The sequence below is a fragment of the Stylophora pistillata genome, chromosome 4 (genome assembly GCF_964205215.1).
Source record: "Stylophora pistillata chromosome 4, jaStyPist1.2, whole genome shotgun sequence".
Lineage (NCBI taxonomy): Eukaryota > Metazoa > Cnidaria > Anthozoa > Scleractinia > Pocilloporidae > Stylophora > Stylophora pistillata.
This window is the reverse complement of record NC_142522.1, coordinates 8879043-8901237: the sequence shown is the minus strand read 5'-3', so window position 1 is coordinate 8901237 and position 22195 is coordinate 8879043. Positions and strand designations below refer to the sequence as shown.

General features: G+C 41.4%; 1 protein-coding gene and 2 pseudogenes across 2 annotated transcripts; 2 read left to right on the top strand and 1 right to left on the bottom strand.

Moving 5' to 3' along the window:
• The first annotated feature begins 367 nt into the window (after positions 1 to 367).
• Positions 368 to 9846, top strand: LOC148732297 (uncharacterized; annotated as a pseudogene). The gene is made up of 11 exons (XR_016000798.1): positions 368 to 617; positions 4083 to 4319; positions 4566 to 4678; positions 5037 to 5267; positions 5727 to 5839; positions 6050 to 6669; positions 7044 to 7771; positions 8173 to 8531; positions 8721 to 9017; positions 9106 to 9190; positions 9417 to 9846. The product of XR_016000798.1 is annotated as an uncharacterized LOC148732297 (transcript).
• Positions 1374 to 2862, top strand: LOC148732298 (uncharacterized; annotated as a pseudogene).
• Positions 9847 to 10913: 1067 nt separating the features above from the next.
• On the bottom strand, positions 10914 to 15563 carry LOC148732296 (elongation factor-like GTPase 1). The gene is made up of 5 exons (XM_088757829.1): positions 14896 to 15563; positions 14012 to 14386; positions 13104 to 13732; positions 11950 to 12650; positions 10914 to 11235 (listed from the first exon to the last, which is right to left on the bottom strand). Exons 1-5 carry the CDS (start codon positions 15561 to 15563, stop codon positions 11053 to 11055), a joined length of 2556 nt encoding a protein of 851 aa, XP_088613955.1. The 3' UTR covers positions 10914 to 11052.
• Between the last annotated feature and the right edge of the window lie 6632 nt (positions 15564 to 22195).

Sequence of the window (22195 nt, the reverse complement as noted above, 5' to 3'; positions counted from 1 at the left end):
TTCAAAGAGAAGCTACTATTTTATGTCCACCCAAATTGCAGGTTTCATGTAACAGTGGGGGTTAATTTTGGTGTCCACATGTGCCTATAATTGATAGAGGAGTTTACTGTTTAAAGGTTTATTTTACGCTATGTATGGGGAAAACAGATTAGGACTTGTGCCAGCGTCCGCTTTAGACGGTGTATCTGCTTAATATGGTGTCCGCTGCAGGTTTCACAGAAAAGTAGTTCAGTTACTCGAAAAGATAAAACCAAATTTTCGTAGATGAGATTTTTGGTTGACCGGTAGAAAGGCCTTTGGAATTTCGCGTCTTTTTTTTTCCAAATATAAAAGTCATTTTTAATCTTGTAGGAGAGAGTCATGACGAGAAGGTTAATCATTTCTAGAAGAAAAGCTCCACTACCAAACAAACGCAAAATCGTCACCAGTTGACGTCAGCGAGTGACCAACGCTCGCCTGGGAATGGAGGTGGAGGTCTTGGCTGTATATTGAAAGGAGCGAACATTAAAGGTGCTGTTGAAGAGAAAGGAATTGAAGTGATGGGGAAGCTAGTGGATAAACAATTACAGATCATTGACGAAGCACAAGAGAAGGCTGAAAATTTCTTAAAGAAAGAGGTTTGATACCTTTATCTCATTTCACCCCTTTCCTTTACCAATTTGAGATAGACTAAAATGGGCTGGGGGCGGGCCTTAATCGACGGTGGGAAGAAGATCTTTTTGGTACCTAGCCGTCTCTCGAGATATTGAGCGATCTAGGTTTCATTTTATTTCATTTTCAGGGTTTTCCCTATCTCAAATATATGCTGTGTTGATAAATATATACACTCTCTGCTTTTCAAGTCAGAGAGCCCTTTGGGTCAGTCATGAGTGAAGAAAGAGGATTGAAAAGGATGCCACTTATATAACTATCGAACAAACCTAATTCCTTTCGTGCTTCGTAGTCAGACAGATCGTATCAAAATATTTTGCGCACTTTCCGAGCTTGCATTCTCGTCACTTTTTCGTCGGCCTCCTCTCGGAATTTTTTCAGGATCACTTCTAAGTTCATTAATTTTCAATTTTCAATTTTCATTGGTTCTCAAAAAGCTGACATCGACAAGAGTCAGTCTCTAAGAAACCACTTTTACCAGAGGAACAATCTCTCTTGGAGAAAGGCCCTAAATTTGCCCCAACGCCAACTAACATACCTCATAAGAACATCTTGGCTGAAATTGAAGCTGCCATCCGCCACTGCCTCATGATTCCAAAGATGCAGTTAGAACAAGTTCTGCTGCCATTCTTCATAGGGAACGACTACCGGCCCACAATAATGTTTCCAAAGAAGAAAGAAAAGCCTTAAACAACCTTAAGAAAGACCAGTCCAGAGTCGTAATGAAGGACGACAAGGGGAATTGTTTTGTTGTCATGGATAGATCTGACTATGACAACAAGATGGAAACCTTACTCAACGACAGATCCACCTATAAAGTAGTTTCCACATCTGCTTTCCGCCGAACTGAACGTGAACTCAACGCTATGCTTCTTTCCCTAAAGAGACAGCTAAAGATAGATGAACCAACATACCGCAAACTTCACTCAACTGACGGCACACCACCAGCGATTCGCGGTTCCGTTAAGCGCCATAAAGAAGGGAACCCGCTGAGGCCCATCGTCACCTGTATTGGCTCAGCGCTCTACAACACGTCCAAATTTCTAACGGATATCCTTTCTACGCTTCAGAATCGTATCTGTTACCAACTCCTTCCAGTTTTCCAAAGAATTATCTGATATCGAGATTGATGATAATGAAGTTTTGGTCTATTTTGATGTTGTGTCACTGTTCACCGCAATCCCTGTAGGTAAAGCGTGCATGTACATAAAAAAGACACTTGAACAAGATGCCACTCTTTCTTCAAGGACAAATTTGGACATTGATGACATCACTACACTTCTTAAATTCACCTTATCCAACAACTATTTTGCATTCAATGACAGAATTTACAAACAAGTCCATGGCTGTGCGATGGGCAGTCTTATCAGCCCCGTTGTGGCCAATCTTTGCATGGAGAAGATCGAAGACTTCGCAATAAATAATTCATCTGCCCCCCCCCCCCCCCCCAAATTTTGGAAAAGGTGCGTGGACGATAGTTTTTGCATCATTAGAAAGAACGATGTTTCAGCCTCCCATGACACTTTAAATTCAATTGACACAAACAAACATCTCGTTTACCATCGAGACCGAATGTAATGGAAAGATCTCTTTTCCCGACACTCTGGTCTCCCGGAGAAATGAAGTCATCGTTGTTGATGTTTACAGAAAGCCCACTCATACAGACAGATATTTAGATTTTAATTCCCATCACGACAGACAATACAAGGTCAGCACAGCATCAACTCTCCTACACAGGGTTCTAAATCTACCCAATTCCTCCGAAGGAAAAAAGCAGGAACTTAATTATGTCCATGCAGCTTAGGAGTCCAACGGCTGTCCATCCAAGTTTATCAAAAACACAGAGGCTAGAAAAACTCGATCCTCAATAACAATTGTATCCCCAGAGGAACTTGTTGGAATGTTTTTCAAGATGGTTGAACCAACCGAGTCACGCAAGTCTTTCGTTTCTCTTCCTTACATCAAAGGAGTAACTGAACCTTTGACACGCGTCCTCAAAAAACATGATGTCATAGTTGTAAACAAACCATTTACCACTCTACAACAACGGTTCCCAGCTCCGAAATTCCAACCTTTGATGCAATCGCAGACGAACGTTATGTATAAAATTCCCTGTGCAAATTGTTCGTGGTGTTACATTGGGGAAACCAGTAGAGCTTTTAATACCCGAAAAAAGGAACATTTGAGAAATATCAAAACTGCGGCCAAAGGTTCTAGAATTGCTAATCACGCCTTGTCCAACAACCACGTCATTGATTGTTAAAACGCGTCAATTATTGACAAAGGCACCTTTAGAACCAGAATAACATTAGAAGCGTGACATACCAGAGTGACACCTAACGCAGATAACAATTCTTGCCCGTTACCTGGACAATACAGCATTCTTTTTAACAAATATTCATAATCATTTACATTCTCATTATTTCGCAGTTCATGTCTTTATTGAAATGTTCTCGTCGCATTCTTATCATTCATTTTTCCCGTTGAAGACTGCACTTCGGGCAGTCGAAGGCTTGTAGTTTTGAATCATTTTAGACAGAGATCGTTTTTAAATTTCAACAATGCTTCATCCTGACTGCGGCCCTTCAATATTTTCAAGAATTATGCTGTCTTAGCACAATAACAGTTAAGCAAGGGAGACTTTCTCAATTAAAATTTAGGCAATTTACCAACAGTTTTGGGAAATCAAACGAGAACATTGGCCTGGAGGGTAAGTGTGTAGGGTCTTCGCGTACGGAATGTTTTTTTTTTTTCGTTTTTATCATTCGATCAATCATTAGGGTGTCTCTTTGTCTTGTCGCTTTTTCTCGTCGTTCGTTAGTATTTTTTCGTTGGTTAGTTAGCCTCTGTCGTTTCTATGTCACGTATCTTCGTTCATTAGTTTCTTTCGTGATATAGGCGTTAGTTGCACTTTAAGTTAGCTAGTCGTTTTCGCATATATAAATTAGTTTTTCTCAGTTCGGAGTTTACTCTTACGTTAGTCATACAGTGGTTCGCTTTAAGCAGTTACTCGAGTTCGTCTTTATTTCGCCTTTAGGCAGTTTAAGTTCGTCCAGCAGTTTCGTAGAAATCGTAACAATATAAGTATTGTCATTTCAAGTTTGTTCAGTTCGTTCACTGTATTTCTTTCCTGTCACTTTTACTAGTCAATTGTTGTAATTTCGTATTCATTTATTGTTTTAAGTTTCAACCCACATACCGTCAAGACCATTCGTACCGAATAAATTGTCTTTATAATCGTGGTGTTGTGAGGTTACGATTACTGCAGGTACAAAGGGCACTGAATCCATGAGCTTGTTGGCAGCCAAAGAAGGTGTCGTTTTTTATCAGTTCTCGTTAAGATAAGATGAAATACTTTATTATTCACGGAATTCATAAAATTAAGCAGTAACCGTGAAATATCACTAACCTTCTTCCCAACCTTTTGGCAGATAACATTAGACATCGTACCCGATAAATCCTGGCAAACCGATGATATGTTCGTCCCAGCCGGTTACCACATCAACTCGCACATCTCCAGTGAGGACAGCGCTCCCAAGGAAGTGGGTGAGCCACCCTATACCTATCCAGCAGGCGTTGGGAACGTGTTAATGAACGGCTGTTGGGGCACTGGGTACCAAGAGGGAGATCCTTGCTTCGCCGCAAGGTGGAAATCGGAAGCATGCTTAGTACGTTAGTGGCTCCGTTTTCTTCATAGAAACGGTTGGTTCTGACTTTGCAAAAGCCAGGAACTCCATACATCTATATCAAAACCATCAATGCTGCATATTAAGTCCAAATTTAATTGTAAGACTTAAGACTTACAGGCAATCGTAGGATTCAGCTGTTCTCGGAAGACATTTCCCCCTTAATTTCGTTCCCACTCGATGGATTAAGGGGCCAACTGTCGTTGCTTTCCTGTCTCACTTCTGCAGAACTTGATCGACGGCGCGGCATTCATGGGTGTTGGATTTGACGGGCTTGGTGAGTACAGCCCCGATTCAAGAAAAATGAGCATCGTGCAACGAAACTGCTCTGGGAAGGCAACGTAAGAATGATATTCCTCTCTTTGATATTGCCCTGCTTTATTGCTCAGAATTGTACTGCTTTTTTCTTTAAACAAACAATGGTACAAAGTATGCTTCATCTCCACTTTACTGTTTCGACTTAAAAGTGCTGCTTACTTTCATAAAAGGCCTGCTCCCAGTGGGCTTGGTAGCTCTGTCTAGTGCTACAACGGTGTTGCTTAGTGATCATTGGTTCGCACCCCGTTTGAACCTGATTTGTTTAAGTCAGATGTTCATGATTGCTATACGGGCGTGTCTAAATGCAATTACTTCTATTAAGATCTCAAAACGTCACTCTCACCGACGTTTTTTTTCTGTTTTGTTTTTTTTTTTTTAAAGATACGATGATTACGATGTTCCTGACACGATGAACGTTCACGGCATTTATGACACCAAAGCGTCCATGGTGACCTTTGAGAGCCGCGGTGAGTTTCACAAATACTTACAAGAAGAGGCTGGGGTGTCCGGGTCGTTCTTTGGCTTCTACGCAGGCGTCAAGACTGGCTGGGGCGAGTCAAAGGCACAAGCCAGCCAGAAGTACATGGCTCTCCTACACGTGGACATCAACAGGTACATACATTTTTCTGTAAATTCACTTTACTTTTGCGGTTTAAGGTTGCTCTATCATTTTGATATAAGTATAGTATAGATGGTGGATCCAAAGAGATGGTCTGGTGGGTCCGGATTCTCCCCCCCCCCCCCCCCCCTCTTCCCTTATCAGCTAGACTTTTTTTAAAAGAGGAAATTTGCCACAAAAAAAGTTTTGAAATATTCTATCTAGATAAATTTTACACCGAGTTTCGAAAGTTATAGTGGATAGCACTTCTGTTGATCGGCTCTGTGGCTGGCCCATTAAACTTGCACCACCTTTTGACACCGTTCGCATGAAAAATTAACACCACGTTTGGGGTAATTTACTTGTTTTAAATTTCTACTCCTCAGCACCATGTGATAATGTCTTACTTTGCACTCTGATTGGCTGATGTGATCGCTTTTCATTTAACTGGACCCTTTATTTCCAACTTTTAGGTATGAGATTTTTATAGATGAAGTAAAGCCCAAGGACTTGAGTTCGTCGTTTTTGAAGGAATTTATGGCCCTGCCGGCCTCTTATTTTGCAGCAGGAGCGCCGGCGAAATATTGTAAGTGTGTTTTTCATGTTTGCTCTTTATTGCATTAAAACATGACGTTTGATTACTATTAATTTTCCTTAATAGAGAGTTTTAGCCTTTTTGTGGCTAGTGCACAGTAAAGAATGCAAGAGTGTCGGTCCGCAATAAATGCCGCATGATGTTCTTAATGTACTACCTACATGTACACTTTATGCTTTGCGTTTCTATCAATTTTGATAGTGGACTTCATACAGAGATGGGGCACTCACTACATAAAGTCTGCTAAGTTTGGAGGTCAGTTCCAGATTCGTAAATTCATGGACGCAAGGGATGTATCCAGCAAGAAAGAGTTCGCACGAGAAATGGAAGTGGAATATAAATCCTTGTTCGCCAGTGTTGGAGCAAAGGAGAGTAGAAGGGAGGGAGAGTCGTCTAGGCAACAAGCAAAAACAACATCGACAACGATTCTTGCAATGGGAGGAAGTCAAAAAATTGCTTCTATTTTATCCGATGCATACTCGCCAACTTTCAAGAACGAGTTTAAGGATTGGCTTGCCTCTATTCCTCAATATCCAAAGCCGTTTGAGTTTCAGATGGCTTTAGTTACAACTCTTCTTAACTTCCGACTTCACGATTTGTTTCCCGAAGAGAGAAGTGACTGGGGATGCGAGGGGAATGCTGCTAAACTCGAAGAAGAGCTAACAGCAAATGAAGACAGGTTGAAGTTTTATGAAACGGTGGACTCTAACGGGACAGTTCAGAAACACTTTTGTGAATTTGACAGCCGTAAGTCTCTGGAGGAGGCAATTACCAGGAGAAGGATCAGCTTAACTAGAGCCATTGAGGTCTACATGAAGGAGGTAAGCCAAGGCACAAAATTCCAGCCGGCCTTTTATAGGTATTGCACACTTTGTAATATTTAAGAGACACACAGTGGTGCAACGGTTAACACGCTGATACGCGAACTCTGAGTCGAGAATTGAAACGCCAAACAGTAAACTGATCCTTAACTTCCTTGCATCTTGACTTTTATCGTCTTTATCACATTGACCAATATTTTTCTCAATTTGCTCTCAAATAAATCACAACTAAATCACGACATGAGAAAGTATAGCTAGAACTGATCGCTTTCCCCCCAGAGTATAGCCAAGACAACTAAAGGAAATGTCATTGGATGACAAATTTCTCAATCGCTGTTTCATTTATTTCTTTCTTTCTTTATTCATTTTGTAAGGGTCCGAATTCGATTACAGACATTCAGTTACCACCATGCAATAAAGACAGCCAAACAGCGTCAGGGGCCGCACAACTGGAAAAACCAAACCAAGCCGACGGAGTAGTAAAACACGACAAGATGGTCGGCCTCAGCTGGCAGCATATCACCAAAGGCAAAGCGTTATTCCGAGTTATCTTCGACATGAGAAACGATCTGAAAGGAACCAAGGACTTCAGCGACATTCCAAGAAACATGAGTCGTTTGGTTCGCTACAAAGATGGCAAATGGTTCACAGCTGAAAAGGATGGCTCTTTTCACCTCTACAACGCCTTCAAGAATGGAAAAAGCGGCGATCCTCAACAGCATAAAATATCGATTCTTGGTCTCGTGCTTTCCTTCAATCCAAACACAGGTGGGCTGACCCTTTTGTCACGTGATTTTGAAGCGTCAAGAGAGTTCTTTCGAAACCTACACGATGCACTGGCTGGAAGAGAGCTGGGGCGAGCCGTTTTAGATTCCAGTACCCCTACGTCTGGAGCTTCGAAGCGTGAAACCTTAACTGACCCTCCTTGCAATATCAAGGGGTCAAATGCCCTCCGGTTTGATCCTACTGAAGCCAACGGGAAGTGTCTCCATTTCACAGCCTCTAGTGAGGGAAACATTTTTGTCGTGTTCGCAACTTTACCAATCGATAAGACCTCCTGGTATTATATAGGAATTACACCTCGGAAAGTGGCAATTTACAAGGTAATTCATCCGTAGATATATGCAAATACCTCCATATCATGTAGTTATCTTATGCACCAAAATAAGGTCCACCCTTATTAGCCTGATAACAAAGCACATGTTCTACGCACTCACGGCACCAAATTGATCTACCGGAAAAGGTAATAACCTGGCAATTGAAACCCTGGCCTAATCTATTGGCATGCACAAAAGGAAAGGCTTATAATCGCAACATTAAAATACAAACAAGAGCTGCGTTTTCAAATCGTTTTTTGTCCATACTAAGACGCAAAAGTGGCGTTTGCAAATTTATCTTGTTTAAAGAGCGTCTTAAAAAATTTCCTTTTCGATGAACAAGTTATCGAAACTGTAACAGAGGTCAGACTGGATCATTACAAATCAAACACTCTTTCTTTCATCGGGGATTCGCACTCAAGACCTCCACGACAAACATCAACGCGAGAGGTCTGGGTGACCCAAACCTGCTTCAGTCATACTTTGTGTGCGTCACCGAATCCGAGTCAAGTACGCTCATTGAATATGGTAAAACGCTGGGAACCACTCAAAGTGGGGACGTGTATCTCAACATGCTTGACCTCGACAAACCGCTGAATGCTCGCTTTTACGCATTTGGGAATGGGGACAAGAAGGCTGACGTCATTGATGCACACATAGTAACACGTGATCAAACAAAAGCCGAGTGTAGAGGCGACACGCTTATGGACCTGACTACAAGGCTGTGCACGCATTAATGTCACGAAGACTGCGATCCCTTATATGGTAATTCATTTTTTACATATCTTCGGCTGAATTTACACATGGAGACTGCGATCCCTTATATGGTGATTTAATTTTTTACATATCTTCCGATGAATTTCCGTTTAAGTAAGACAAGTAAATAAGATTTGAAAAAAAAATTATAAGTACCTTTCGGTGCTTTTGAATTGATTTTCTCGGTTTTATTTTCAGGTTGTAACACGCTGTCATCAGGGTATCCTTTACCAACTGAGTGCAATGTTTGCCGAGTAGCCAAAGATAAGAAAACCGGCAGCTGTCTTCCAGAGTGTCCCCCTGAAAAATTCCTCACAGCTGATAAGCTGTGTCTTGACTTAACTTGTAAGTAAGAGACCGATGCTCCTAAAATGAGCAATTTTCACTTAAGGTAAAGTATTCCGGGATTGCACGAGTTTTACTTTCCCTCACGCCTAAATTAGCTGCGGTTTCTATGAGACGACATTTGAGGAAAAAAAACCGTTATTGGAGCAAGCCTTAGTTGGGAAGGCTAAGCAAGGCCTTGCCCCAGACAAGCCAGGGCAAATGGGAAAAAAAAAAAAGCAAAAAACACATCTGGCAGCGAGATTTTTAGGCTGAGATGAAGAGTCGAGGCTACACCTGGATATCAAACTGGATCTGACCTTCGTGGCAGGAGGAGGGGAAGAGTAAGTCCAAAGCTATGTTTTCATTGCACAGTTAGGCCTCCGTCTTTATAGAAACTTACTTTGAATCCCAAAGTACCTACAATAGTAGTCGAAAATCCTATATTTGAAGAAGAATACAGTGTGGAAAAGCGCAATCCCCAGCCTTCACCAGAAGAAGCGCCCACAACTCTTTGATCCTTTGTATAGCATAGGACCTGATCATTGATTGTTTACTGTATCAATGCAGCTTATCGGTAGGTGTCTTAAAAGATCAAAACTGGCACCAGATCTGCATTTCTTGGGCAGGTCACAGTGGGGTGACCATACAGTACCTGGATGGCGTGCGCGAGGTGGCAGACACTCGACACATAGGAACCTTGAAAGGAGGGGCAACGCTGGCAGTCGGTCATCACACGGAGTATGTTTATCAAATAACCGCCTTGAATCTGTGGGACACAGTGATACCTCCCGAGAAGATCGCCGAGTTCGCCACAGCGTGTCAAAAAGGAAATGGAAATGTGAAAACCTGGGACGATTTTTATGATCTTGCTGTTGAAGGAAAAATTAAAATTAACACGTCTTCAAATTGTCGTGTAAGCCCAAGTGATGCGCGATAAATAGCATGTAAAATCTTCGACTGATCATCACTGGTCACATTATTCAGAATAAAAAGTTATTTAAACTGGCACCATGCTATGTTTTAAACCTGCGTTGTCTGTGATAACTTTAATGTGATGGGTGATGTGGAAAAAGCAGGGATCCAGTTGAAAGATGGCTCCAGCGCAAAGCTTACGGGCCATGTTTCAGAGGGGACAAACGAAGACACCCAACTGATGGTAAGGATCTCGAACTTGGTTAGTAGGAGACGTTTCACGGGTCCTCTCCACTATACAGCTCTTCAAATTTTGTAAGCTTCCAGCAGTAATTCGTATCCTTTTTGGAAATCCTAACGTGATGCACTTGAAAGACTATTTCGTCGCTTTTTAAAATTTGATGTTCATCGTTTTGAAAATTGGATTATTCTTAACTAACCTTTTCTCCTAAGCTCCAAAACGTCTATCTTGATAAAAACAAGGAGCTAAAAACCCATCTTGAAAATTTAAAATTTAGCAGCATGAACCCACCCAGCGAGCCGTCCTGCAGGGCACTGCCTGCTTAATCGACCAAACGCAGTGCGGGTAATGACAGAGAGAGAATAATAGTCGTTCTTTTACGGTTGCTTGCATTCTATGCTTATTTTACCTTTATTTTACATTTACCTTAAAATGTTCCATTGTGCAAAGTAAACGTAGAGATGTCAATCTCTCTGATTCGAATGGAACGTAATATTTTTTTTTTGTTGGAAAGTTTCAACGGAAACCCTCAATCAGAATTCATCAAATGAGAAAATAGAAGGTTTCCGTCAAATTCTTCTAAATATGTCTTCGGATCGTGGAATGAATATTTTTGTTTCATTTCTCTTGTTTCCTTGGTAACTTTCCGATCTTCTTAAACACAATTTTAAATCACAGTAGCGTGTTTCACTTTCGACTTTCGATTTGACTAAGGTACACGCCGAAACATTCTTACGTCAAATCAGGTTGCACCGCGCAAAAAAGAGGACGTTTTGTGAAATCCTTGTTCTTGCTACAGATTTTGCCTCGAAATACGTAGCCGAAAGGCAACCCCGTTTGAATTTGTGCGATGATCGAAGCGATAAGATGGGTCGCAGTGATTTGTTTAGGAAGCAATACACAAGATACGGTTTGTTGAGCCTTGTTACAGCAATTTATCGCCTCGTTCTTCTCCGCCTTAATTACCGAGAGCAACAAAAGTTTTAGAAATGAGTACAGCGTACTACTGTAAGTTAAACGACTCATTCCGATGAATTTTTCCACCTATGATCATTTCTTTAGAGTCCGCTGTTTCTCTGCATGCTCAACAGTTTTCTCCTCCACATACAGTCCTTTCCTTCGTCTAACGCTGTTCATGTACTTTCGAGCTTGGTTTTCTGAATCAGCTTTCTCGCCGAAATGTGTGTATTCTTCCTCCGTTGTGGGAACCCAAAAAGGGTCGATATCGACAACCTACAGAAAACAACAACAACAGCGAACATAAACATTACTATACTGTGGACTGCATCTAACTCAACGCCAGCCCCTTTACATTCTTTGATACCCTTCCGCCCCCCCTTCGCTTCCTTCTCCCCCCCTGACGGTACGCTTCAGTAATTCCGTGCCAGTTTAAGTAAACATTACTACCTCGATGCAACAAAGTAATATAAGGATTTTAACTGAGACGGTCAGAAGTGCTTTTCCACAAGCTGTTAGTTCATACTACACTCAGACCTCTTAAAAAGGCCATATAAGCCATGAAGACGCGTGGCCGTTGAAGAAAGGTGTTCGTAACAGGCTCTTGAGCTTATCCCGATTTCGCGGGAAGAAAGGATGAAGCATGAAGCGATCGTGAGGCTTACTACCCCCTACCCCCCCCCCCCACTTTCCCCCCACCTCTGAATGGGATGATAGTCCCTCGCAAAGTTAACAATACTCATTAATAATTCGGCCAGTACTCTTTAATAATCCTAAATGGAGAGAGGCATTTTGAGGGTAAACGACAAAAGGACGATGAACTAGCCGGGCTGACCTCTCGAGCGGGTGGCCTTTCATGGACGTTCAATTGTATCCAATAAACCCTTAAAAAATACAGCAAGGTTCTATGATAATAACAGGAACAGAGCACTAATACCATAAGTGTTAATTAAAGTAAAGAAGCCGATTCAGGAGTTTAAAAAATCTCACCTCCCAATGGCTAAACACAAGCTGTGGATTCGCAAGTCCGCTTGTTCGCTTTCTTATTTCTTCAGCAAATCCAAAACTTTCCGCAACCGGAAGTACGGCCGTGACGTCAAACACGTCTGAACCTTCCTTCATTTCCTCCCTCAGTACCCGTCCCTCCCGTTTGGCTAAAACCGCGTACATTCGACCCAGGACCTCCGCTATTGCTTGAATGTCACATGTGTACATAGCTGCCATGAGGCGCACCGGCTGAAGCAAAAAAGCGCGCCTGCAGCCTTCCTTGACAGCAGACATCAGCTGTCCAGAAAATGGTCCGAACCTATCAAGCCTTTGCGATGGAGCAATTTTCGAACTTCTATCCTCAGAATCTGTTGAAAATTTCTTTGGATCATCGTTCTTTTCACAGCTCATTTCGTTAATTTTGTCTTCATGTTTGCGTGCTTCGTTTTCGTTAGTATTCCCGTCAACATTACAATCTTCATTCTTCGATACATGCTCCTGCCCTAGATTCTTTCCTCTGCTCATTCCTTTGGTAACAACTGTGTTTGAACCTTGATCCAGTGAAATCCAATCTTCTACGTCAAAGCAGACTCCCATCAAGGGTTCCTCGCAGAGCGGACCAGCTAATGTTGCAAGCTGAAAACCACTAACGATACTATTATCATATTTGCGGTAACTGCTTTCTGGTGACGAACAAGTGTTTCCTGTAGCGACCGGAAAATATGTAAGAGGTTATTGCAGTCGCAGTTTTGACATTGTAAGAGTGTTTTGTTTTGTCCATGTTTTTTTGCTTTTCCTTTCCGTTACACTGGGACTTTAAAACTTACTTTTCGCTTGTGAAAATCAACAGCAACAAAATTGTAAAACAACAAATATATGAACGCTTAAAGGCGTTGCATACATTTTCCTCGACCATAGAGACCATCTGCAAATTATCTCTCTTTAACAAGCAAATTACAAGCATACAGCTTTTGAGGGCGAGAAACGACGAATCACGATTACTTATGTCGGATAATCAAAATTAAAGGCTTACAAATTGCTTTGTTGAGATTACAAAGGAAATCAACGCCAACAAGAAAATATTTCAAACACCTTCTAAGATAGAAAGGGAGAAAAAAGATTATAAAAGCAACAATCAATCAAAAAATCGAACTTACCTAATAGACCCGAACTTTGCCAAATAGAAGGCCGTTTATAGCCTAATATTCTATTCAGTGAAACATTGCTGCCAATCCTACGAGGGCCAAATGCCCAGATAGCATCTGCAGCTCCATCCCAAATGGTCCCTGCCTCTTTAAAAGCAGCGCAGAGCTCTTGATAGAGGCCTTTCAACGATTCTCTGGTGGGAAGTTTAACTTGACCTACCAGCTGCCTCCGCTCTGCTAAGCTCGTGGCTGATGACACCGTCACTAAGATGTTTATCAAATCACTTTTCTTCTCAAGTAACTGCGTAACATCGTCTGGCAATGGTAAAGCCCTCACTTGGACACTACAGAGTTTGTTTGCCGTCTTGATTTCAGTGATTCCTCTGTCTTTATCCAAGACATTTTTATCGCTTTCCTCTCCTTCGCTATCGATTTGTTTTGGCTGGGTCAAGTTTGTTTCGCTGATGATAGCTTCGTTCACCCTGTCAAAAGTAGGAGGAATAACGATGGTTTCTCGGAACGGAACAATAGGCGCTGATACATTGAGTTTAATGCCAGTAAAGAGCTTCTCTAGATCATCAATACAACGCTGAAGATGGACTTCGTTGGTTGAATAAGGTCCATCATGCATCTTGACTTGTCTGCTCCCTGTGGCTTGGTCGTGTTTTACAGATTTTACCTGCCGTAAAACCGTTCAAGCACAAAGAAACGACACTTTAATATAGCAACAGATGATATAAAAACCACTAATGGCCCACACACAGCTGGTCGTAATAATATGGGGGGTCTGGTCCGGCTTTTAATAGTTGTGACACATAATTGGCCCCTGAGTGGGAGATACGTGAGCCCAATGGTTAGCAAGCTTGGCTCCGATCGATGTAAGATGTAAAGGGACTCTATGCTCCTGACATTAAGAAAACTTACCAGTTTCCTGGACTAAAGTCTCAACACAAGGATCCGCCTGGTTAAGAAGTCTCATTCCCCTGGCTAGCGCGGGCATGTCGGCCGGGTGGACCGGTTCCACTGCCACACGTACAATGGGACGAGCCTCGATTGGAAGAGCAGTGAAGGGTGGACAGGCAGCAGTGCTAGAGACTGTGGCAGACTTGAGCACGTGACTCTCAAGGCCGGCAATCCCCAACACATTCCCGGCCGTGACAGAGTCCAGGGCTTCGAGTTCTCGTCTCATGACCAAATAAAGGTCTTGCACAGTGAATGCAGCCACATGTTGATTTGTACCTCGATCTACAGATTTCGCCACTGCAAGTCCCTCGTTTGTCTCTTCTTTGTTAGCGCTTAAAAGGCGACAGGTAAAAAAGAGAGAAACAAAATCATTACAAATCTAACAGAAAGGAAGTAACAGATGACTTTATACAAAGACAACAGAACAACTACTTAGATTCTAACGCGGAGAAAGTTCTGTACTTTACGACGCCATAGAGCAAGATAGGGAGTCTGAGTCCAGTAAGCTTCTTTGAACACAAACTTTAATTACTTAGGAGGCAGGTTACCTTTAGAGCTAACGATATAACAACAACATGACAATGACTAACTTATCTCAATGTTCACTCCTGTAACTCGAGAAGTAGATTGGAATGTACGAAGTGATTGCATAATCAGTCCAGAAAGTTTCATAACATTCGAGGGTTACATAACCTTTAAGAGTTACTTAAGAAAGATCAGCTGATCGACATTCAAAAACGGTCTCGTCGAAGAAAAGGAAATGTTGACTTCCGAAAGGTTCTCAATATCATAAAAACTTTCTCTTTTTCTATTTTTTTTTAACTATAACCCAATGTCAAACTTTTTAGGTGGCTTGATCAATCGTCCATGTCGTGTCCTTATCTCAGTTATGGTAGCTTCTTGAGGTGGTCTTGCACTCAGCTCTGTTGTTTGAGGTGTTGGGGGTAGTTGAGATCTAGGAGGGGACGTGGATGTTTCTACTTGAGAACTAGCTGGAGGGGGGTGTTTCTGTTCCTGCAGATTGTCTAGAACAGTCAGGTCATCTTCGTCCATTTTGAAGGGGGTTTCTTGAAGTGGTTCCATGGTAGAACGCAATTGCTTCCGATTACGCCTGTAGAATCTACCATTGACTTCAACTTTGTAACTGCGAGATGCGACTTTAAAGGAAACAACTGCTTTTGACCACTTTATTTCTCCAGGCATTTTCATGCGCACTGTGTCACCTGATTTGAGTTCTGAGAGTTGTTTAGCATGCTGGTCGAAATGTTTCGCTTGCTTGACACAATCCCTTTTGAGAAGATCACTAACTGTTTGGTCAGTATAGAGTAAAGATTCTGAGAAGAGTAGAGGTGTCTTAGTTCGGCGACCAAAAAGTCGTTGGCATGGAGACTTAGCTGTCACAGCAGTGGGGGTGTTATGGTGATCCAATAAACCAAGATATGGATCGGATTGGGACAGAAGAGCTTTCTTCATTAAAGTCTTGCAGGTTTTGACTGCACTTTCGGCCATCCCATTAGCTTGTGGATAGTGTGGTGACGTAGTGACGTGAGTGAACTTCCATGTTGCTGCAAATCTTCGGAACTCTGAGGATGTATACTGAAGATCATTGTCAGAAGCTACCTAATCGGGTACCCCATGTCGCGAAAAATGCATCTTCAGCTTGTGAATGATTGTCTGGGACGAAGTGTCGGCAAGATGATCCAGCTCGTTAACGTTGCTGTAGTAATCAACTAATACTAATACAAGGTAGTTTCGGTTCTTGAACGTAAACAAATCTGTTCCAACTCGTTGCCATGGCCTGTCAGGAACTGGGTGAGGCTGAAGAGGTTCGCTGGCTTGTTCAGGTCTCACGCTTTGGTATATAGAGCATTTATCAATACGATTCTTGAGTTGTGCAGACATTCTTGGCCAGAAGAAAACCTCTCTGGCCCTTCGAAGGCATGCTTGGAGTCCCTGATGAGACTTGTGTGTTTCCTCTATCATATCACGTCGAAGGCTCTCTGGGACAACGATCTTCGTTCCTTTAAAAACTAGGCTATTTTGGAGCGTCATTTCATCTCGGTATTTGAAGAAAGGCTGTGCGCTTGAAGGTACCATGAAAGTTTTTGTAGGCCAGCCAGCGCGTATAACTTGTAACAACGCCTGTAAAGATTCATCCTTAGCCGTTTCCACTTGAAACTTAGCAAGTGTCGACTCTGATATCGACAAGTCTTCAACAAAGTTGACAGTTTCTAGATCTTTATAGCAGGATGAGGTGCTGGCATTTGGTATCTTTGACTGCCTAGGTAGAACGCGAGCGAGTGCGTCAGCAATATACATCTCTTTGCCTGGCTTTTAAGTGAGATTCAGGTCAAATCTTTGAAGACGAAGCATCATACGCTGTAATCTCTTAGAAGCTGTATTGATTGGCTTCTTCTGTAGAGCAATCAGAGGCTTGTGATCTGTTTCGACTGTGACGTGCTTGCCATAAATGTAATTTTCGAAGTGCTCACAAGAGAACATAACAGCTAGGAGCTCCTTCTCAATTTGAGCGTAATTTTGCTCTGTCGACGTCAGTGCTCTGTTAGCGTAGTGAACTGGCTGTCCTTCCTGAAGTAGAGTTGCACCAATGCCATATTGTGAGGCATCGCACTGTATAGTGACATTCTTGCTCACGTCAAAGTACTGTAGGACTGGGGCTTTAGTGATGAGCTCTTTTATCTCCTTGAAGGCTTTATCTTGAGGGTGTTGCCAATGCCATTCTATTCCTTCTTTTCCAACTGTTTTAAGGGCTGTGATGCTGTAGACAGATGTTGGCAGAATTTCGCCAGATACTGCACCATTCCTAAGAACGTTCTGAGTTTTGCGAGACTGGTGGGCACTGAGTAGTCCACTACAGCCTCTACCTTTGACGGGTCAGGTTTTAGACCCTCCGCTGTAAGGAGGTGTCCTATGAAAGGGACTTGTGACTGTCGAAGTTCCAACTTCTCGTTGTTGAGAGTGAGGTTTCTTTCTCTTGCGCGATTGAGGAAAGCCGTGAGATTCTGATCATGGTTGGCAATTGCAGCTTCATTAGAGTCTCCAAAACCGCAAACTAGGAAATCATCGGCGATGACTTCAACACCTGTGAGTCCTTCTACTAGCTCGTGCATTCGTTGTTGCCATACTTCCGGGGCTGAGTTTATTCCAAGTGGCATTCTGAGCCATCGATAGCGACCAAAAGGTGTGTTCATGGTTGTCAAGTAACTACTCTTTTCGTCAATTTGTACCTGCCAGAATCCACATTTGGCATCTAACACGCTAAAGACTTTAGCACCACTAAGGCGAGTAGCTACTTCCTCGATAGTTGGAAGTGGATAATGCGAGCGTTGCACTGCGCGGTTGAGATCTCGAGGATCCAGACATACTCTTATTTTCCCTTAGATTTCTTCACTATAACAAGGGTTGAGACCCATGATGTCGGCTCAATTACCTTGGCGACGATAACAACTCGTCAACATGGTATCCAGCTCTAACTTGAGGGGATCTCGAAGTGGGACTGGTACTTTACGAGGCGGATGTACAACCGCGCAGAAACCTTCGTCCACTTGAATGGAGCAGGTTCCTTCAAGGCATCCAATTCCAGTGAAGATATCGGTAAATTCATATAGGTAGGATCACTTCTAACATTTGACGAGACGTCAATTCTTTCGTCGTGAGTCACGTTTACGTCAGCATCTAAGATTTTGACCAGGTTCATCTTTTCACACGTCGTTCGACAGAAGAGTGGTGTCAAATCTTCCTTCACAATGTGATAAAGAACTCCATATTTTCTTCCTTTCTGTTCAGTAAATAGGTGGATTCGACCAAGTGGCCAGACTACAGTCTTGTTGTGCATGACGAGCCTTGTAAACGACTGTTCAAGGTTTTTACACTGTTTGTCTCCTGTAGCTCGGATGTAGGCACTTTTGAGGAGGATGTTACATGAAGCACCTGTATCCATCTGAAGTTGTACTTCGGCATTATTATTAAGGCACGCTGTCACATAAGCTGATGTGGGGGAGGGTTTATGGCTGTAGATTTCACAATCTTGTACGTGATTGACAGAGCGAGAGTCGCATTTTTTTGCAAAGTGTCCTTCTTTGCCACATTTGGAGCATTTCTTGCCAACAGCTGGACAAGCTGACTTTTTCATCTCGTGAACAGTACCACAAAACTTGCATTCTCGAGTGTATAAATTGTTGGGGTTACCAGAACGTTTTCCTCTTGGCTTGCACGGAGGAGTCCACTTCTTACCTGAGGCGTGTTTATGCGGTGTTGCATTCTCAGTCTGGGTCTTAGGCGGTTTCATTTTCTTGGCCTTTACCCTATTCACATTAGCTTCTTCAGTTGTCATGTCTAATGCGCGTATATGAGTTAACTCTTGTGTTCGCAAAATATCCAAGGCGTTATCCAAAGTGGATCTTTCTTCTCTAAAAGTTTCTTGCGTGATCAATCATTCTTGACTCCAAGGATGAGGCGGTCTCTTATCAACCTGTCTCTTAGGTTCATGAACCCACAGTGTTCAGAAAGGCGCATCAGTGCTGTGCAATATTGATCGACACTTTCTCCTGGTTCTTGCTCTCTCTTGCTGAAGAGGCATCGTTCATACATCTGATTTCGTTGCGGCAGACAACGAGATTCAAATTTAGCCAGGACGTCATCAATATTGTCAGCGCTTTCGTCTTCAGCTAAGGTAAAGGTGTCAAACAGTTGGACTCCTTCTCTTCCAACGATGTTAAGAAAATGGGCAACACGGACTGGGTCGTGCTTTTGACTGATTCCAGCCGCCCGTTTATAGATTTGCCATGCTCTCTTAAAGTGTAACCAGTTATCGCCTCTACGTGGCCTGTCTTCGAGATTAAGAGGTTATGGAGGTTTGGCTAGCGGTACTGTGGTGGTATAGATCGGTGCAGCAGCCGATAAACCAGAAGATTGCTGACTACCAGAGGTAGAGGCCATGACCGAAATAAAATAGACTTCCACTAACAACAACAAAGCTCGTGGATGTTACTCACCTCCTGACACCAAGTTTTGTCCTTTACGACGCCAGAGAGCAAGATAGCGAGTCTGAGTCCAGTAAGCTTCTTTGAAAACATGCTTTAATTATTTGAGAGGCAGGTTACCTTTAGAGCTAACGATCTAACAACAACATGACAACGACTAACTTATCTCAATGTTCACTCCTGTAACTCGAGAACTAGATTGGAATGTACGAAGTGATTACATAATCAGTCCAGAAAGTTACATAACATTTGAGGGTTGCATAACCTTTAAGAGTTACATAAGAAAGATCAGCTGATCGACATTCAAAAATGATCTTGTCGAAGAAAAGCAAATGTTGACTTCCGGAAGGTTCTACATATCACAACAGAGAATAAACCGCAATTGACTGACATTGCATCCAAACGGAGAAACAAGACATGCCAAAGATCCCCAGATAAGGTCAGCAGCCCTGCGAGTCAGTGGCCTGCACTCTTTAATTACTTTATAAACAACTGTTTGCAAGAATGAACGTATTTTGAACTAGGAGCATGATCTTAAGTTTTCTAGCCTGTAAAAACTGAAAGCTAGAGTGAATTGCTTTTGGCCAAAGAATCACTCGGCAATATTTAAAAAGTTATGTACAAGGAAAAATGATATAAACATGTGTGTTTAAAAATTTCATTCGAGAGAGAAAAGGAAAGTGTCAAAGGAAAAAATTACGGGTTCTTTTGAACTAACACATATTTATTAACACACTTTTACACACTTTATTTTCTTTTTCTTACAAAATAATTTAGATTATGTTGACCCGCAGATAGCAAATTTGCTATTCGAGGCGGGTCAATCATCAACAAACATTATTTACAATATATAAAGAAAATTAAAAACTAAATAATTAGATATTGTTAAATTATAAAAAGAAGCATAGCTGGCAAATACATCAATAGTTGTTCAATAAAGTATAGAAGCAAATACATTAATACTGAAAGCAATCGGATCAATTTGTTTTAATTATGCAGTCCTTAAGTTTAGAGGAGATCTTTTCAACATCAAGATAAGAATCTTCATTATCTAGTATCTGAAATAAAGACGTTTTAATTTGTTTATTAAAGGAATGTTTTGATAACGTTTTGAATTCTTTCGGTATCTTATTCCAAATTTTGACACCAACACGCGAGAAAGCCTTTTTTTGTAGGTTAAGTCTAGAGTACTTTGTACTAAAGAGCTGCGATTTGGATGATCGAGTATTGTAGGTATGAATATGAGATGTTTTAGTAAATAGTTTCAAAATATTAATGGGAGCCCTCTGGTTGTGCACGTCAAACATAAGTTTACTTACGGCTTCATAATATAGGAACGTAACAGGCAGAATTTTTGCTTTGGCAAATAAAGGGATGGCATGCTCTCTTCGATCGGTGAAATAGATTAAGCGCAAAACTCGCTTTTGAAGAACTAAAATCTTGTTTAAATAAGCATTTGACGCATTGCCCCAGGCAAGGAGTCCATAAGTTATATAAGGTAGAATTAATGAATTATAAATATTTACAAGGATGGTAGAGGGAACGAAGTACCTCAGCTTTGCAATCATCCCTATTGTTTTACTTATTTTTACGATAACAGAGTCAACATGGTTTTTCCATGACAAATTTTGATCAATTAAAACGCCTAGATATTTGATATAACTTTTTTGCTCTAAACTAACTCTTCGGTTTGTCTCACAATCTAAAATACCTATTTGTGGAGAAAAATGCATTTTTTTCTGATGAGGACGAAAAATTAAGAAATTTGATTTTTTTGTATTCAATGTCAACCTATTTGTAGTTAACCAGTCATGTACGTTATTCAACTCTACATTAACCGTTTGCTCGATCGCCTTAAGATTCTTATCAGCATAAAGTATATTAGTATCATCCGCAAAGAGATAAAATTTTAGTTTATCAGAACAAAGGTGAATGTCATTTATGTAAAGTAAAAATAGAAGAGGTCCAAGGACTGATCCCTGGGGGACACCACAGGGGGAGATAAGTTTTGTTGATAAATGCTCTCCAATCTGAATTGTTTGTGTTCTATTTTTTAAATATGATTGAAACCAGTCATTTATCAATCCACGGAAACCGTAAAAGTTCAATTTATCGAGTAATATTTCATGATTGACCGTATCAAATGCCTTTTTCAGGTCAATAAAGACACCGCATGAGAAGTACCGTTTATTCCTATTACGTAGTATATCTTCGACAATATCAAGTACTGCATGCTCTGTGGAATGTGACTTGCGAAAGCCATACTGTGAGGAGTACAATAGGTTGTTTTTGTCAATAAATTCCTTCATCCGGAAGTACAAAAGTTTTTCAAAAATCCTATTAAAATTAGACAAAAGAGATATTGGTCGATATTTTGAAGGGTCGGTCTCGTCGTCACTTTTATATATATATTAAAATTCAGTCCAAAGAGTTATTTGTTGTCGAACTTGTTAAAGGTTACTTTGAATATTTTTGTACACCTTTTGAAGAGCCGGGCAGGTGTTGCATGAGTAAATTTTCGACATAAAACAAGTAGTTGAACGATTGGCCACTTGAAAGAACATAAGCAACAACCTCGTCAGCAGTTGAGTTACTAAGTTACACCTAACAAGTTGTTCAGATCCAAGCCAATAGACAAGAGGGTAGTTTCTCATTCATGAATTGTTTCAAGTTAGTTAGTTCCCTTCCAAAACCTACTCTAACACTGAAAATACCAGGGAGGCCGGGCTTTTTACTGTATACTCAAGCCTCTCCAGTCATAAATGAAAACCACTGCTTGATAGTAGGCGAGGCTCTGGCAGAGCAGGAAAAAAAACTAAGAAACGCTCAGTTGAAAGGATGGCTCTCTTACGAAACAACTTTTTTAAAATTCGACAGCAATATGAACAACTTCGTGTTTTTCAGAGTCACCAGGATGTCTCTTAAGATGAATTATGTAGAGCAGATCTTTCGCAGGGTAGCTTGCCTTGTTTCGAACACGTATGACCTGGGATACTGTGGAAAACGGTTCATTATCTACCTAGTAACTACATATTTAATTTATTTATGAGAAAACTTTTCAAATGGGAACAAAGCTTTTAGGCATCTGCGTCAGATCATAGACATCTGAATCCCCAAGAAAAAGGAGACAAAGTATAA

Excerpts from the sequence above, each read along its gene's own strand:
- LOC148732296 (XM_088757829.1), bottom strand. The coding sequence starts at position 15,563 with ATGGCCGAAAGTGCAGTCAAAACCTGCAAGACTTTAATGAAGAAAGCT. Across the intron at positions 13,733-14,011 it reads TTAGTCCAGGAAACTGGTAA|ACAAGTCAAGATGCATGATG; the intron begins GTTTTCTTAATG and ends CACAGGGAGCAG. Across the intron at positions 12,651-13,103 it reads GCAAAGTTCGGGTCTATTAG|GAAACACTTGTTCGTCACCA; the intron begins GTAAGTTCGATT and ends CGGTCGCTACAG.